This window comes from Convolutriloba macropyga, chromosome 11 (assembly GCF_964194025.1).
Source record: "Convolutriloba macropyga chromosome 11, txConMacr16.3, whole genome shotgun sequence".
Classification (NCBI taxonomy): domain Eukaryota; kingdom Metazoa; phylum Xenacoelomorpha; order Acoela; family Convolutidae; genus Convolutriloba; species Convolutriloba macropyga.
The window spans coordinates 40,710,323-40,727,914 of NC_134478.1; the positions used below are offsets into that span (position 1 = coordinate 40,710,323).

The 17,592-nt window shown below is 33.8% G+C and overlaps 1 protein-coding gene across 1 annotated transcript in view; it reads right to left on the bottom strand.

Annotated features, from left to right (window-relative positions):
* The window catches only part of LOC142349801 (uncharacterized), a 74,894-nt gene extending 57,709 nt beyond the window's left edge, over positions 1–17,185 (bottom strand). Inside the window, exon 1 of the mRNA XM_075401577.1 lies at positions 15,926–17,185. Within this exon, the coding sequence (XP_075257692.1) occupies positions 15,926–16,145 (220 nt within the window). The 5' untranslated portion in view covers positions 16,146–17,185. The remainder of the gene's footprint in view (positions 1–15,925) is intronic.
* Positions 17,186–17,592: the final 407 nt, after the last annotated feature.

Genomic DNA, 17,592 nt, shown 5'->3' on the forward strand with positions numbered 1-17,592 from the left:
CTGGAATAGGACTGTTCTGATACAAATGTGAAAAAATATCGAACGCCTTAATACCCTACCTATGTGATCCCTTTGATCTTTTGATGTAATAATTCAATTACATATTAGCAGTTGATATTGCAAGCATGTTTTATCATTCTTAAGCGGATAATACGATAACATGATCTCATTCTTTGTTTTTTATCACAAAAAATAGCACGAGCATACGAATTATCTCACTTTGCATTATTATACAAAATAGTCTTTCTGATAACCTCAACAAGATTTTTTGAGAGAATTTTTTGACAAATTGGCTATTTTGACATTGTATATAATGGCCTTACACCCTATTTTAAGGGTAATTACCTCGGAACTGTTTCTATCCGCACTAAGATTCCGCGGTAATAGTGGGAAAGATGGTAATAGTGGGAAATTCATGAACATCAAACATCCACTAAATGATTAAAATTCATGCTGAGCACACTGTGATTAGGTAATGAATTATTCTCTGTTTCCGTTTCAGTCCAATGCAGCTATACTTGCGTATATTCTTCAATTTGCTTATTTCTGTTAAAAAAGGATTAAAAACATTGACGCTCAAAAATTTCGTGTTTAAAAAAACAGAAAATCAAAACGAAATGAACGAAATTTAAATAATTGTGTCACTGACTGTACAAAACGTTGTGTGACGGAATTTTTCAGATCATCAGTATTTCCTTTGCCGTAGGCATGAGGAAACTAAGTGTGCAGCAATTCTTTTATAGCTGCTGATTAAAGATTTAGACCAATGAATTTGAAATCCGTTATTGATAAGAACTTTCTAAAATTGTATTTATAAGAAAAAAAAATATTCCCTTGTCGAGTATTCCGCTCATTCTCAGCTTAAATAAACGTGGAAAGTTAATTGAATGGTGAAGAAATGAGCGGTTCCACTTGGTCAAGCTATGCTCTCATTGGTTGTTAGAAGCCCATTATATTTCATTTCAAAAAGTGTCCAAAATATCGGAGATATTAGATAAATGTGTCTTATTAATAAAAGACTCTGTTCAGCCAGCTAAGCAAAAATGTTACCGTTTCATTGAAAACTACGAACACAAATAAAAAACTTTTTTTTAGAAAAAAAATTGATTGTATTATTTTGCAATGGTAGATATTGAAAAACAACGAATCCTTGCTGGTCCTGTTTCGACATGATCCAATTCTTTGCATATTTGCAAATGAACGGTCATCTCGCAAGATTAGTGCCCGGCAAACAGTTATGTTGCAAGATGTACAACAAGATTTTAGAAGAAAATCTTGCCCGGCGATGCATCCTCTTGCACTATTCTGCCAGAATATTGCAAGATTTTGCAAGATAGCCAATCGGAAAAGACTGGAGAATGAAAAAAATGAGCTGAACTCATAGAAAAACGACCAAATAGTTGCATTTTGAGAAAAATAACAAACGAGTTAATTCTGAGAAATCGAACAAATAAATTTAATTCTGGGAAAACGGAGAGCTGAATGGGTCGATGTTGAGAAAAAATCATTTCAATACGATACTTTCCTTATTTACTTTTCTACTATTTTTGTTCTTTCTGAAAGATATGTAGCTTCAGGGATTTGAAGAATTTTTCTGAAACTCAGGGCAATTTTTACAGTTTTTTGTCATTCAAGTGAATTCTTTCCATTTCAATATTTTTCATCTCGCTCATTCTTTTTACACTTTTTCAAATTTTTCATGAGCTCAAAAAAGGTAAAGAAGTCGGACCGAATTGTTCGAGAATGCAACCCATTTTCTGCTTATATCTTTTCAACTTGCAAAAATTTTTGTTTTTGATGTGAATGGAATCAAACGGTTGTTGAGTACATTAGATAAAAGGTGCCAAAAAACAATTAAATTGTTAGTTTTATCAAAGGAATCTAGCCTGTTAAAAACGAAAATTTTCATAGAAGCTGTGATGAACAGAAAGAACTCTTGCAACGAATTTTTCAGCAATTTGGGAAAATTTTGCTGCAGCAATCGGGTTCTTCAGAGCATTATTTTTATTTTGTTACTTGAAGAGTACCAGCAGACTACATAATCATATCCGAACGTTTGAAATCCAACTAAAAAAACAGAAACAAAATTTAAAATTTGGTCTTCAGATTAGAATCTCGAAACTCAATTTTGAAACTGACAACAAAATATTTCAAATTTGTAAGAACAGTTAGTATAATTTGCCTGTCTATCACGTTCCGTGCTGAATCAGCTCTCCCTTCGGAGAAGCCAATTTTCTCTGAGCCCTTGATGAGCCGGAATTTTAGATCTAGGATCGTTTCAGTGAATGCGCTGTTGTCAACAACGCAATCTGTACTCTCAGCATTTGTTTTTTCAGTCCAAAATTTTTTGACACGTATGGGGTGCAGAAAACATGGCTACAAATTTCTTAAAGTGTTATTGTAAAATGGATGTGATTTGACATTATTGGAAACTAAACAAGAGAAAATAACGACAAAACTTTGAAACCAAATCAGGAACAGCATGGCCACAACTAATTGGTGCTTCAAATCGGCATTTCTAACCATTGCTCATAATCAGGGTCAAGAGTAAGTATGTTGAAAGAGTAGAAGGTCAAAAGCGCGTAATCTGTTTTTCCTTCGGTTAACTGGTTTTTAAAAATCTTGAACGAGAGTTTTCGAAAGAGTTAAAGAAGAAAAACCTTCTACAAAAAAGTAGCATTTTTTTGAGAAGAATTAATCAGATTTTATAAATACTGTATTCTATTTCAATTATCTAGCCAAATTAGGAAGAAAGAACTTTTTTCGCGGCCACCGATATTCAGTTTTCTATTTGTCACTGATGCAGAAATTAAAGCAAAATTAAAACAATTGACCCACGAAAAAAGCGAAAATTTCAGCTGTGCCACCAAAATATAGAAACACCTGATGCAAAATTAAGTCCCGCGTTGAACAAGAAAAGAAAACGATCATTGACAAAACTGTCCATGAAGTTGTTGACCTCGTAGAGCTGCTGGAGGAGTGGACATCAAGAGGGATCAGGTAACTACAAAGTGTCACCAGGTTCTGCTCCGAGCCGAAAAGACCACCAGCTCTTGCGAAGTAAAAGAAAACTTTTTGTTCTTTCAGTGGACATTCCACTTCCATTTAGTTCCAAAATATGTAACCCCGAAATCCCTTACAAGTTAGGCTCAATTGAAGCTCACAAAATTGATTAAAATGAAATAGGTAAACAGCCTTGTTTCAAATCATTTTAGACCCATAAAGACCCTTTCAAGACGCATCGCTTTTATAGTCATGATGTAAAAGGAAGTGCAGTTATCTATTTACCGTTATTTGTTTCGGTAGTTCGGCGGAAAATAAAGTTTTAAAAAAAGTGCCAGAAAAACTTTAAAAAATCTTGTGGAAAAAAGGCCATAAGGAAATTTTTAAATAATTCAAAACTGGGAGGCTAAAACTATCAATCCTCAAAATGAAACAAAAAGACAAAATCAAACAAAGCAATAAAACGTTCAGTTGGTTTCGCCAATAATTTTGGCGAATCCTTATGTGTATTTACAGACTAGCAAAACGGCCCAGAAGCAAAGCTCTACATGTTTATGAAAAAACCCCTGTTTACCCTTCCCAGAAAGCTCATAGGTAAACTTGTGTTGTCCCTCCAGTGAGCAAAAAAATATCTCAATTAGTGAAATTTTTAGGAGATACACTTAAATATTTTTGTATGTTTCTGTATAATATACATTTATCTGATAGCTTAATGTAGGCACAATTTTCACACAGGATCACAAGAATAACTGTTCCAAGAAGAACGCGTTCTTCAATTATCAAATTTTAAAAATATTTTTTTGATTAACGGAAAATTATATAAATCATGTATGAACTTGTATGATTTTACAGGGAAAATTTTATGACGGGTATCCCCCGGGAATCAATTTGGTAACCTACAACCATTTTTTTTATTTATGTAAAGAAAATAAAACAAGTTAATGTTGAAATTAATGCATACATGTTATGATTACCTCCAACTGAGCGTAATTAAGAAACTTATCCGCGCAAAAAAATCTGCAGTGATTGTTAATTCCAGTTTTCAAGCAATTAAAATCTCTCAAAAATTTGTATCAATCTGAAGTCCGGCTTTTCTTTTAGAACTATATTCTTTTGAGGACATCTAGCAGCATTTTACATAATTAGATACCAATTTTAATATAAAGGAACTGAAAATTTAGTTTTGCAGGTTAACTGGGTTCTCAACCCAGAATATTTGATCATTAATCGTTTTAGTTCAAAAGTTTTCTCATTATCTAATCACTTTTGAGTGGTAATTTTTTATTCTTCAATTCTGCAAGGCGCCATGTTTGATGAAAGAGCGGCTCGTTTATACCAGACATCTATTATTTGCTATCTTTATATAAGGCATTCAAATACATTCAAACATTGTTATGTTTATTTTGCATATCAGATAATATAACGAAAGAATCAGCTGATACTGTTTATCAAAACAGTGGGAAAAAAGAATTATAGAAATTATTAAACTCTTTGGAGACTAATACAGAAATCCGCGAAATTATTTGTTTCTACATATCAGGTCAAGTTAACCATAAAAATCTTTGCAATATTGCTATTACGTGTCTAATTTTCAGAGTAATTCAGTACTGAATTAGAAAGTTTGCAAGAAAAATCAGTATCAACTCACTCTATGTCCATTTGTGGCTACAAAAAAGCTCTGATTCAGAAGCCAATACAAAATCTCAAGCGTTTTCAAGCAAATAAAAAAGCAAAAGTTTCTTTAAAGCAACCTGTTTTTCAAAAGAAAGCTCCTAAATCACTGAACAAATAAAGTTGAAAAAACGTGAAATAAACAATGCTACTTTAACTGCGTAAAAATATATTGAGATTTTTTTGGAGAAAATATCACGCAAAACGGTTAGAAACATTTTTCATTATGGATTATTTTTCCATTTCACATCAATTGCAGATTGAGGATTATAATTAGAAAATTGTCGGAAACAATTCACACAACATAGCACAAGACGTGAACTTCAGCAAAATATTGTAACAATTGAAGTCCAAATGTGTACAGTTGAAGCGCATTCAAAGAGAACACGTGTTTAAAAATCTAATGATAAAATTTTAGTGTCGTATGCGCTCTCACATATAAAAAAAATAGGCAACTGTAATTACTATAATATACTAGTCTGATTTTAAAGTATTTTCAGCGCCTTTAACTATTGAAGCTGTTGCACTGTTCTCTCGGCAGATGTCACGAACGCCATAAATAATTTTGCACTTCGACTTCATTTCTGTAATCTGTAATTTGTTGAAAATATTGAGAACAAAATAAGGAAATTACACTTTGAGCGATTTTTCCCAGAAGTAGATCAGTCTATTTTTAATTTAAGGTTTACTAATGATTAACTAACGTTTAGATATTAACATCTTTTATCAGCTTATCCTCATTTTTAAGGCAGTATAAACGAGGCAATTATGATCTTGATGAATCTCAGAACTGTATGTAAAATAAAATTTTTACTCCCATTCCTCACTATTTTTTTCCATGGAAAAGCGTTTAAAAAAGAAGTACTCAGTTTATAGCCAAAGGGTACTGGACAATTTAAAAATGCATTTAAATATTACCTGCCATGCTGAATTTGACAGATTTTTAGTTGGTCAAAAACGGCTTGCTTTTGATTGCTTAACGGTACAATTGCCAAAACTATGGACAAATAAAAAAGATAAAAAATGTAGTACATAAAACCGAGGTATAAATTCTTAAAAATTACTCCGCCTAAGAAAAGGTTACTTTTTTGTCATTCAAGTATTTTTCCTTGTTAGCAGGATCACGAACACTGTAGCGCAACAACCCCGATGAGGCGGTACGAGTTTTGGCACGTTAGAGATTGAAGCTGTTTAAGCTCAAAAGATATTTGAGAGAATAAGAATTAATTTTAGGAGATTCAAAAGAGAAGAAAATTGTGAAGATTTTAGCAAAAATCAGTCGTATTTATAGTCTAAAAGATAAATACAACATTTACTTTGTACATTTGTTAAAAGAATAATGTATCAAAAAACAGGCGATTTTGGGGCGTATGAGTGGGCGTCATTTCATTATTATAGGCAAAATTTACTTCACTTGAGATGGTTCAGTAAGTTGCATTTCCTATTCAATATTAGTAGATAAATATCAATATTTGACAAACATACAGATCTAAACTGATTTACATTCATTTTCTAAATTGTGAGCTGCAGTTGTCGTTATAAATCTGATAAGTTTGTTTTCTTTCTGAGTTTATCAACATAAGTTAAGTTTCTAAGCTGTAAGATATTTTCTAAGTTCTTTTCTGTGCTCCAATACCCCCACTCAGATTGTTGCCGCTAGGTAAGAATCTGAACTCGCCCAAAAGTGGTTCTCGATGTTGTTCTACATTCTGCTGTGGCAATTATTTTGTCAGAAGATCTGCTGCCATTTCATCTGTTGGCGTGTAGACCAATTTGATTGAGTTGTCATCAACTCGTTCTCGGATGAAATGATATTTCGTATCGATGTGCTTTGATCGTTTGTGAAGCACCGGGTTAGTTGCAAGCTTTATGCAACTCTGGTTGTCCTCTCCAATGGTTGTGGGCTCAAACTGTTCGTACCCCAGTTCTCTGAGAAGACCACGCAAGAAGATGGCTTCTTGCACCGCGGCAGCTAAACCCTGCTATTCCGCCTCACAAGATGAAAGTGACACTGTCGGTTGCTTCTTGACTTGCGAACTGACAGATCCCCCACTATTTCGCAGCTTGAAATAGTATCATGTGGTCGATCGTCTATCATTCACGTCTCCACTCCAGTCTGCATCTGTTTCGCCAACTAGAGTGCTGTTGTTGGTTGATGGGAAAAAGAGTCTAAGAGATTTAGTATGTTGTAGGTACCTCAACACACGCTTGCCAGCATTGAAATGCTCAACAGTTGGGTCATTCATGAAGCGTGATAAGACATTTGTGATCCACATGATATCTGGTCTAGTTTGATTAGCTAGGTAAAACAATGAACCTACTAGACTTCTAAACTCATGTGAATCTACTCTTACTGAATCTTCCTGAGCCACTTCAAGTTTTAAGTTATTTTCTGCTGGCGTTTTGCTTGGTTTGCAGTCTTGCATATTGAACTGTTCTAAAATGTTTTGAGTGTACTTTTCTTGATCTAAATTTATTCCTTTTTCTGTTTTCAGAATTCGCATTCCGAGAAACCATTCAAGATCTCCTCTGTCGTCCATTTTGAACTTTGATTCTAGTGAACTTTTCAATTTGTCGATCTCGGTTTGACTATTTCCTGCTATGACTAAGTCCTCAACCCAGGTTAGAACATAAAGTTTGTCATTTTCTTTGTTTTTTAGAAAAAGACAGTAATCGTGTTTACTTCTCTCTAAACCTTGCTGAATTAGAAAAATTGAAAGCTCCTGATACCAATTTTTGGCTGCTTGCTTCAGTCCATATGTTGATTTTTTAAGCTTACAAACTAACTTGTTGCCATTGCTGTCTAACTTTTCAAAACCTTTTGGTTGCTCTAGATAGACCTCCTTGTCTTTTTTAGGATGCAAATAAGCTGCTTTAAAAAGAAGTTTTTGATAGCTGATAAAGCTAGTAAAATTTTAAAGGTTTCAGGTTTGCTTGTGGGAGCAAAGGTATCCGAATATTCAATTCCCTCAACTTGTTTAAAACCTTTTGCTACACAACGAGCTTTAAACTTATCGATATTTCCGTTTGAATCATGTTTAATTTTGTACACCCATCGGCCAGGAATAAAATTTTGTCCTTTTTCTTTTGGAACTAAGTCCCAAGTTTCTGTTTCATTTAAACTTTCTATCTCTGTTTTCATTGCTTCAAGCCATTTGTCTTTTTGTTCCGAATTAATAGCGTTTTCGAAATTTTCAGGCTCGATGAAATTTTTTGTTAATGTGCTTTGAACAGCCTGAGAATAGCTTTTACCAAAACGTTCTGGAGGCGCTCTAGACCTATCACTTCGCTTAAGTTCTCTATCTTGAGCTGCTTCCTTTCTCAATCTTTTCATTTCATCGTACTCTGACCAAAGTTGGAAAGTCTTTTGGTCTTCTGAAGGAATTGCTATTTGACCTAGTTTACCTATCATTTGCAGTCTTGTGGGTGGTTTTACTTTTTTCTGTTGCAAATTTTTGACAGGTACTGGAATTTTTGAAGGCTTTCTTTCCATGTTTTTCACTGCGACATTTGGATTGAACTGTAAATTAATTTTGGATTTTGCTTTGACGCTAGGATTTGGTTTTTCTTCTCAAATTTCTTGATCAACTTCAGTTTTTGTATTATTTTCACTTTCTTGAACGCTCTCTGATTCAGTTAATTCAATCTCTGAACTTAACTCACTTGGGTTGCTTGTATCCTGAAGTTCTTCTCTTACTTCGCCTAAGTCTAGATATAGAAAGCTGTCTTCTATATCTTCGGTTTCATTATGAAAACCTGGTAGATTATTTTCATTGAACCTAACGTTTTTAGAAGTGATAATTTGCCTAGTTTTTATGTTTTGCAACAAATAAGCTGTTGTGTTTTCAGAGTAACCAATGAACTTGTATTTTGTTGCTTTTGGATCAAACTTTGATTTCTTACTGGCGTCACAATTTTTTGAATAGGCTACACAACCAAATACTTTTAGATGGTCGCTTCTCGGTTTTCTGCCAAAAATTTTTCAAAGGCAGATTTTGTATTTTTGTCTTTAATAACTATATTTCTAGCATAACATGCTGTATCTAATGCTCGAACCCCATAGCTTGTTGGTAATTTTGAATCTATTAGAAGGCATCTTGCAGCCTCTACTACTGTTCTATTAATACGTTCTGCAACACCATTTTGCTCGGGTGTTTCAGGAACTGTGAACTCACGAGCTATTTCTTTGCTTATGCAAAATGCTTTGTTAGGCTTTGGTTATGCTTAAACGCTTTGTTTTTTCTCTACTTATGCTTGAAGGCTTTTTTTTTGTATTCTGTTCCATTATCAGTTCTCAAAATTTTTGGTCGGCCATATTGGGCAACATACTCTTTGAAAGTTTGCAATGCCTGCGTTTTGTACTTCATAAATTTTACTACTGTGTAGCCACTGAATTCGTCTATGAAACTAATTGCATATCGGTTGGCACCTATACTTGATGGACTAACTGGTCCAATAACGTCAGAGTAAACTCTTTCTAGTTTTTGAGTTCCTTTTTTATCGCTCACTTTTGAAACAGGCTTTTTTCGAAATTTTTCCCAAAGCACAAGTTTCACGAAAATCTGAAGCTTAGGAACCTTCGTCTGTTGTATTTGCTACATCTCTAAAGTTCAAATGTCCAAGTCTTTTGTGCCAAAGTTTTGCTTGACACGTGCCCCCACTGAAGTTTGAAAAGTGGTGCTTATTTTCTTTTCTGTTTGGTAAGAAGAACAATTTGCCTCTTCTTATCACTCTGAAGCTTTCTTTGCTTCTGAGTTTTAGCACTGACTTAGATTTTGTGTGAAATAATTCGTGTTGCTTTTGAGCTAAACTTGAAACTGAAATTAAGTTTGTTTTGTACTCTGGTACATGTAGAACTTTTTCAAAAGTCAACTTATGTAGCACAACTTTAGTGTCTCGTGCTTCCACAATCTACATCTCCTATTCCTTCAACTTTTGTTTTCCCTCCATCTGGATTGTTAACTATGGTTTCTAGTTTTTGGTAAATTTTAAACCAAGTTTTATCTATCATCATGTGATCAGTATTGCCTGAATCTACTACTAGATCAGTTTTCGAAACTTCAAATGAGCTGTCAGCGCTTAAACTAGAAGCTAAGCCTTTACGAGGGAGGACTTTTTTGTTGATGATTACATGCACTTGCTAGGTGGCCTTTAGCCTTGCATATACCACATACAGCGATGTCTTTTTTGTAACAACTAGCTGCTAAATGTCCAGTTTTGTAACATACAAAACACAATCTAGGGCCTTTGGAACTAATAGGCTTAGAAAAAATCTTCCTAGGATGTGATTTGAATGAAGAGTGTATACCAATTTGATGAGAAGCATTCTTTGCTGACATGGCAACGTGCTGATCCTCCTCCACATCATCTCTCTGTCTCCACAAAGTTCTCTGCAGGATTGAAGCTCTCCTGCACCACAAAATTCTCGTATCGCTGTGGAAGTCCGTTCAATACCATTGCATCAAACAGCGTCTCAGAACGCTCCTCACCAGCATGATGCAATCGGGTGACAAGTTCTTGCGCTCTGATGAAGTACTGGTGGATGGCTTCGTCCTCTTGAAGTTGTAGTCTGGCCAACCGCCTCATCAGACTGATGACTGTGGTTGTTTCGTCGCTTCTGAAGCGTTGCTGGAGAAGTAGCCACGCTTTCTGGCCCTCTCCGAGTCCCTTGCTGTTCACACAGTCATGTCGGATGAGCATGGGGCTGCTGGCGTCTAGCGTCATTTCCAGGTAGCACCAAATCTGATTTTTGCGGCTCTCATCTTCCTGTACAGCTGTAGCTCTAGCTGGAGTCTGTGCCTCGTGTTCTCGCCTTTGCTCATCATTAGCATCTTCCCTCAGTGGTGCTGGCCTGTCAGGTAGTTCAACCGTGTCTGTGAGCGTTTCGAGGAGCCCCTTGGTTTGTGCAAAGGCAGAGAAACGAGTGCTCCATGTTGGGTAGTCCTCAGCCAACCCGCTAAATGTCATCCACTTCAAACTATTGTTTGATGGTTCAATTATGAAGTTTAAACTTCAACTTTTTTATACAATTTTTGATTTAGCTTTTATTTAAGAGGGAAATCACAATTTTAATATCATAACTCTCGTCAATCTAGAAGAGCTAAAACTGCCAACACTGACACTACAATCTCAACCAAAACTCTATTAGCTCGTCACCGGTCTGATGGTTGGGTCCATAACCTGTTAGCAGGATTACGAACACTGTAGCGCAACAACCCCGATGAGGCGGGACCAGTTTTGGCACGTTAGAGATTGAAGCTGTTTAAGCTCAAAAGATATTTGAGAGAATAAGAATTAATTTTAGGAGATTCAAAAGAGAAGAAAATTGTGAAGATTTTAGCAAAAATCAGTCGTATTTATAGTCTAAAAGATAAATACAACATTTACTTTGTACATTTGTTAAAAGAATAATGTATCAAAAAACAGGCGATTTTGGGGCGTATGAGTGGGCGTCATTTCATTATTACAGGCAAAATTTACTTCACTTGAGATGGTTCACAAAGTTGCATTTCCTATTCAATATTAGTAGATAAATATCAATATTTGACAAACATACAGATCTAAACTGATTTACATTCATTTTTTAAATTGTGAGCTGAAGTTGTCGTTATAAATCTGGTAAGTTTGTTTTCTTCCTGAGTTTATCAACATAAGTTAAGTTTCTAAGCTCTAAGATATTTTCTAAGTTCTTTTCTGTGCTCCAATATTCCTCGAAAAAATTGAAAAGTGGTTTATGATTTTTTTACCAATATTACATAAAACAATATTTTTTTCGATATTTCTCTTCCTACCTTAATACAATATTTTTGTCTATCTGTACAAAATTGAACAAAAAACAGATTTTTGATGAACTTGAAACTAAATCATTTGTCAACAATTGAACAACAGCGGTCGAGTTTTGAATTTACAATAAAAGCAGAGAATCAACAGCTTTTACGCTCCACAGTAGATTGAAAAATGGGAACCTAATACTACAAAGAGACCTATTCTTCATTTGAAAACGTCACTACACAAGATGACAAATGCAGGAATTCAATTACAATACACAATGTGTGAACCAAATTTGGTGCATCTTTGATCAAGCCTAAAACTAAAAAAACAATGGTTACAACAGCATATTTTATCAGAGGCAGGAGACAACTCGTGAAATTGACATTATAAATAAACATAAATACATCTCAACCCCGCCACCCTCGTCTTCCCTTGCTCTTCCCAGGCCCCGCACCCCGCTGTTGCATGCTCAACCCGTTGATTCAGTTCTATTGCACTGAGATTGCCTCTATAGCTTTGAGAACGCTTCATGCGTCTTTAAATAATTGAACGATGGCTGGACAGGAAACATGTCCCTGTTTTTGTTTTCCTTCCATTTTTCCAATTCAATTGACAACCTCGCATTGACAACATCCGAGGAAGTGAAATTTTGACATTTCGATACCTCATTAAAACTAACCGTTCTAAACTGGAAAGTTCTAAAGAGTGATGTTAAACAGTTCCAAGTGAGCAACTTCCAAAAACAAAATTTTAAATATTCGTATTGAACAATATCACAAAAAGAACAGTTTCATCTCCTGCTCACGACAGGGAGACCAAAATAGATATACACTTTAATTTTGCCTTGTGAACTATTTTATCCGGCATATCCCGAAATGGCAGTTACAAAGTGAACAGTTATAAAAAACATCCAGTTAAAAATTCAAATCTTAATTAAAATGAGAATTTTTAGAATGAAAGATGTAACAATTAGAAAAATCATAAAACGATTCCTTTGTTTAACCATTAATCCCTCCAAAAACCAGTTGACTTATTTTCAACAGCCATGGAAAACCTCTAACTGAAGGTCATTAAAAGTAAACATTTTCCGCCAACAGAAGCTTAGGGTAAACAAGTGAAGAAAAGAGATATTTTAAAGTTTACATCAAGAAAATTCGTATCATGTCCGCACGTTCATTGAGAATTTCGTTTTTAACCAGTTCAATTTAACAGGTTAATGCGCGTTAAATTTTCAATTAAAAACTAAGATGATATTTTGTGGCTGAACAAATGAGAATTCAGGTCAATAAATGAGATTTATATTCATACTTTCTTATATAAGTGATAAATCTATTCACTTTCCAAATGCAGAGGATAAAATGTTTACAGGTCAAAATCGAAGTTTATAGGGCAAGAAGCTGATTCACCGGGCGATTATTAGAAACCCTATTTTCTTTGGTTTTTCAAGTCTTTCAGCAGTGAAAAGAAATAGGCCAATTGAATTTAGGCTCAAATCTTTTCATCCGTTGACAGATGATTTATGATATCTTCAGCGAATGTGAGAACTTTGTATATGAAAGTTAGCACCCTAAGTGGTCCCCTTTTAACCGTTTGATTAATACAAAAGATAGAAGTCGCATTCTTTATGTTCTTGAAAAAGTTAACCTCCTTCTAATTTTAACGCCAGATGGCAAAATTGAATTAACTGTAACGTACTTTCCATTGCGTCCATTAGACCTCCAGTTTTTAACCGTCTGAAAAATAGGCATAATTTGCAGAAAATGAAAAGTGATGAAAAATTATATAGACCTAAAAACTATTCAATTGATTTTATTTCTTCCAGCACAGCTTCGTAGGAGATGAACTTATTTGGCAATGCATATAAAAATATGAAATTATGAAAAACTGATTGGATTGCTGTTCAATGCGAGGCAAACCTGTCCAGATCTTCCATAACTATCTAAAAATTCTGAACATTGATAAAAAAACTACTAAAAAATTGCTGAAGAAATCCTCGTCTGACCGTACGGTTATGCCCTTCAATTCGTCCCTTCAAGAACGGACGTTTCATACATAATTCAATATGTTGAAAATTATTGAGGACACAAATCGTTTTTAATAATATCAACATTTTTAATAAATAGTTCATTTGGTTTAAATTGTACCAAACAATATAAAAGATTCAGATAAAAAATTTTCCTTTAACTAAAACTAATAAAAATTAAGGCAGTGAGATAGAGACTTTCTTCAGTTCTCATATGTACTTGAATTTAATTTCAAATTTCAACTAAACGGTGAAAAAACCTTCATAGAGAATTTTGTAAGAAGATCTTGAAGATCTCATTTTCATCAAATAAAACAGATTTGAGCTTGGCAACGTGAAGCAAGAAAGTTACCTGAAACAGTCCAAAACAATCTATTTCTTTATTTTGGTTTGTTTAAAATTCAAGTGCTTCCTTTTTCATGCAGAAATAACAAATTTTGAAAAATTTCATTTCATTTTTTATTGAAAATTGCATCAACACATACGTTACTATACGTCGAAACAAGGGCATATATTCCCTGCCTTACGTGAACTAATTTAGGAAAGTACTGACCCGTCTCAAAATTAAATATTTTCTTTATATAGTTTTGTAGCCAAGTTTTTAGAACTGGTTTTGCGTCACCTATGCTACAAAAATAGGAAGTCATTTGTTTATATGGTGGTGTTTTATATAACATATGAAACTCAATGAATTTGACCTCCTCAAAATCATCTATTTGATATTTAAACACACGACTGGTAGAAAAGCTAGAAAACAATGATGCTGTACCCGGACTATGAACTTTATAAATTCTCAAAAGCAGCGAGCCTAAAATTATATGTGGTTGCTTAGAAACCATAACTTGGTTGTTCACAGAAATTGAAGCAAGTATGCGGTGCATTAAGAAAATAATTTTAAAAAAATGCAGTTAGATAAAGTAATAAAAAAATAGACTGCTGAGGTGTATACTGATCATTACATAATGCTGCAAAATCTTGCAAAACCACCCAAAACAGCTCTTGAAACCACCACATATCATGTTATGCATGTTATTTCCTGTGAAAATTATTATCCCGTATGCCAACTTTTAATGATCTTTAAAGTTGATTCAATTTTTTCCCTCTATCTCACTTCTTTTAGGAAGCCTTTTGGCTAAGTATCAAGATTTATCGACATCGTAGTAAGTTCCACCAATAATTATTCTTTACTAATCTGAATAAGATCTTGTCAAGATCTTATCAATGTGATCAATGCAATTTTTACCTGATCAAAATCTTTGCAAGATAATGCAAGTTTTGCATGAGATATCAAGATCTTGCATGACATGGAAAGGTGATTCAAGTTTTGCTTCACTGGGGTTAGATAAAAAAAACAGTCGTCGATACAAAATTGGTTTGTTAGTTGGGTCATTTATGTTTTATGTAAAATTTGTTTAGTGTATGCTCTCGCTATCCTGATATTGTGATCGGAAACAAAACAAAATTACATAATCAAAGAGAAGTCAATTGGACACAAAAATTGTTGAGATTGTCACCCAAGTTTTTGTATTTATGTGGTTTCTCGAGTCTAGTTGGGCGCAAAGGTTCAATCTTGATAATTTGTTTTTCTCGACATTTTATTGAAAAAAAAGAGAAATGTAACCAATTTTAAAATTAGCGATTGTATGCCATCTGCACTCTGGAAGTGCAAGTGCATATTAAAGGATGGTTTGGGGTTTCATGGCAAACAATTTGCTCCTCAGAATAATAGGGGGAGGCCTAATGCAATGGGTGATCAGTAACGGAAAGGCCCATTCATCAGCAACCAATTAACATAAACCAATACCCACTATAACACACAGCTGGGAGCACGTAATACTTATTTTCATAAATGAGAACGGAATCGAACAGCGACAATTGTTTAACATAAAATAAGTAACATATAACATGCAAATTTTTAACCTAACAATTAAACATTTGAATTTACGTTTCCTCCTCACAAAAAAAAACAAGAAAATTGTAAAATGAGCATACAAAATATTTGAAACTGTGTAAATGTGATTTTAAAACCAGTAAATGTGATAATTCTACTTAACGGTTATAATTAAATTTAATTAAAATTAAATGTTCCTGTCGTAAATTGAAAAACTCATATCTGGTGTCGAACTACGAGCTAATTAGATTCGTTTTTAACTGAAGCGAACAACAATGTTGAACATGTGCTACTCTAGTTTGTTGAATTGATGTCCTATCTGAATAATTTGTTAATTTGTGCTATATTTTGCATGTATTGAACGAAGGTTTATCAAGTCATCGTTGTCAGTAATTTATTGGGCAACTTGACAAAGAAGATCGCTCTGATCTCGTTATTTGTCCACGTTGCTTGTTTATTATTCAACAACGAAATTAATTCTTTCTTTCTTTCTTTCTTTATACATTGAATTTTCATGTTTCTTCCTCAAAAAAAACTTAAAAGGAATTCAAAACTAGCATACTTACTTAGTGTTCCAAAAGGCCAGTGTCCGTCTTTCCATCTGACATAGATGCGAACAGGAATTCCCAATGTGTAGATGAAGTCAAATATGGCCAAACTATACACGTAAATGTCCATGCTCTTCCATCGCTTTCTGTTCACGTACAGCAGGATTAAAATGAAAAAGTTGCCAAAAAAGGCTATGAAAAATACACAATAGTCCACTAACTGCTCCAGCCAAATCATACTTTTACCAAAGAAATAGTAATGAAATTATAATGGTTCTTGATTAGGGGTAATAAACAATTATAAAATGGAAAAATAGATGAAATATCACACTAAAAAGTTAAGGTAAATTTAAAATTTTCATTCAACGAGGAATTAATGATTCTACGCACAAAATTGGTATAACGAAAACGCTCTAAAAGAAAGGAACAATTGGCTATGGAATTTAGTTTCAGAAATACTGCCAAAGATTTCTGTTTTTAAATTATAACATGGGAATTAGTGAACTTTGAATTATAATTCAAATTCAGCGTTTTCAGAATTTTGATTAATTTTTTAACTCAAGTTACGAATTCGTTACTTGTCATGTTTCATAATTCGACAATCCTTCAAGACAGAATATACACTAAGTGATTAATTTTGTGGTTTTTAACATTCCATAAACGGAGGGTAACAAAAAAATGTTTAAGATAAAATTTGAAGCCAGTATTCGAATTCGATCTTGAAGGTTTAATGAAATTTGAAGATGTATGACAAGAGTCTACATAAAATTTCTGTTCTTTAGCTATAAGTATAGAGCTTTCAAAATACCAAATGAAGACTGAATGTAATTAAAAATTAATGCTTTATTTGGTTTCATTTTTTAAAAAGCTTTCTGTTTGTAAACCAACAAACTCAGTTCTCTTTGAACCGATGTTTCTCAAAAATGAAATTGTTTTGATTAATTTTAGCCAAAATTTCGCAAGCGTTGTTGATTTCAGTAATTGCAGCTATTATGAATATAGCACCCGAAGAAATAAGATGCAAAATTGACGCACGAATATAATAATATTACGCACACCGAAATAAAGTAGAATAACAAAATGTTCCTATTTGATTTTTCCCAAACGCGGAAAAATTCAAGGTAACGATAACTGGAGCCATCACAGCACCCTCAAATTTATCTAACCAGGCTTGATTAAAAAAATAAAATTTGTTTATTTGGAAATAAACGGAAAGTAAGATGAGAAAATACAAAAGAACTGCGTGAAATTTGCATAAAATCTATATCAAATATTCCACGCGAGACGTAACACAAAATAAAACAGCAAATTCATTCACTTCAGCCTTCTCTGATTGGCTAATTGAGTTTGGAAATATTACAACCACATGGGTATAGCTAATGTTTAAGGACACAAAGGAAATAAATGAGCAATGGTCAAAAGGGACCAAAAGTAGTGATTTGAACAGAAAAGTCTCAAGTAACAAAAAAATCTAATTAAAAAGAATAAATAGATTTTAAGAGAGTTGATTTCATTGAATTTCCTGGCCAATACAGACCCAAAAATATCAATTTTGTTCCGTAGCGTTTTACTCCTTTTCGTTCAATTAGTTTGGTAAAGAACTCGAGTGAAATTATGTATGCAGAATTTAGGCTCCCTTGTTCATTCAAAATTGTTTTATATTTAGCTGGGTACTCAGACAGAAA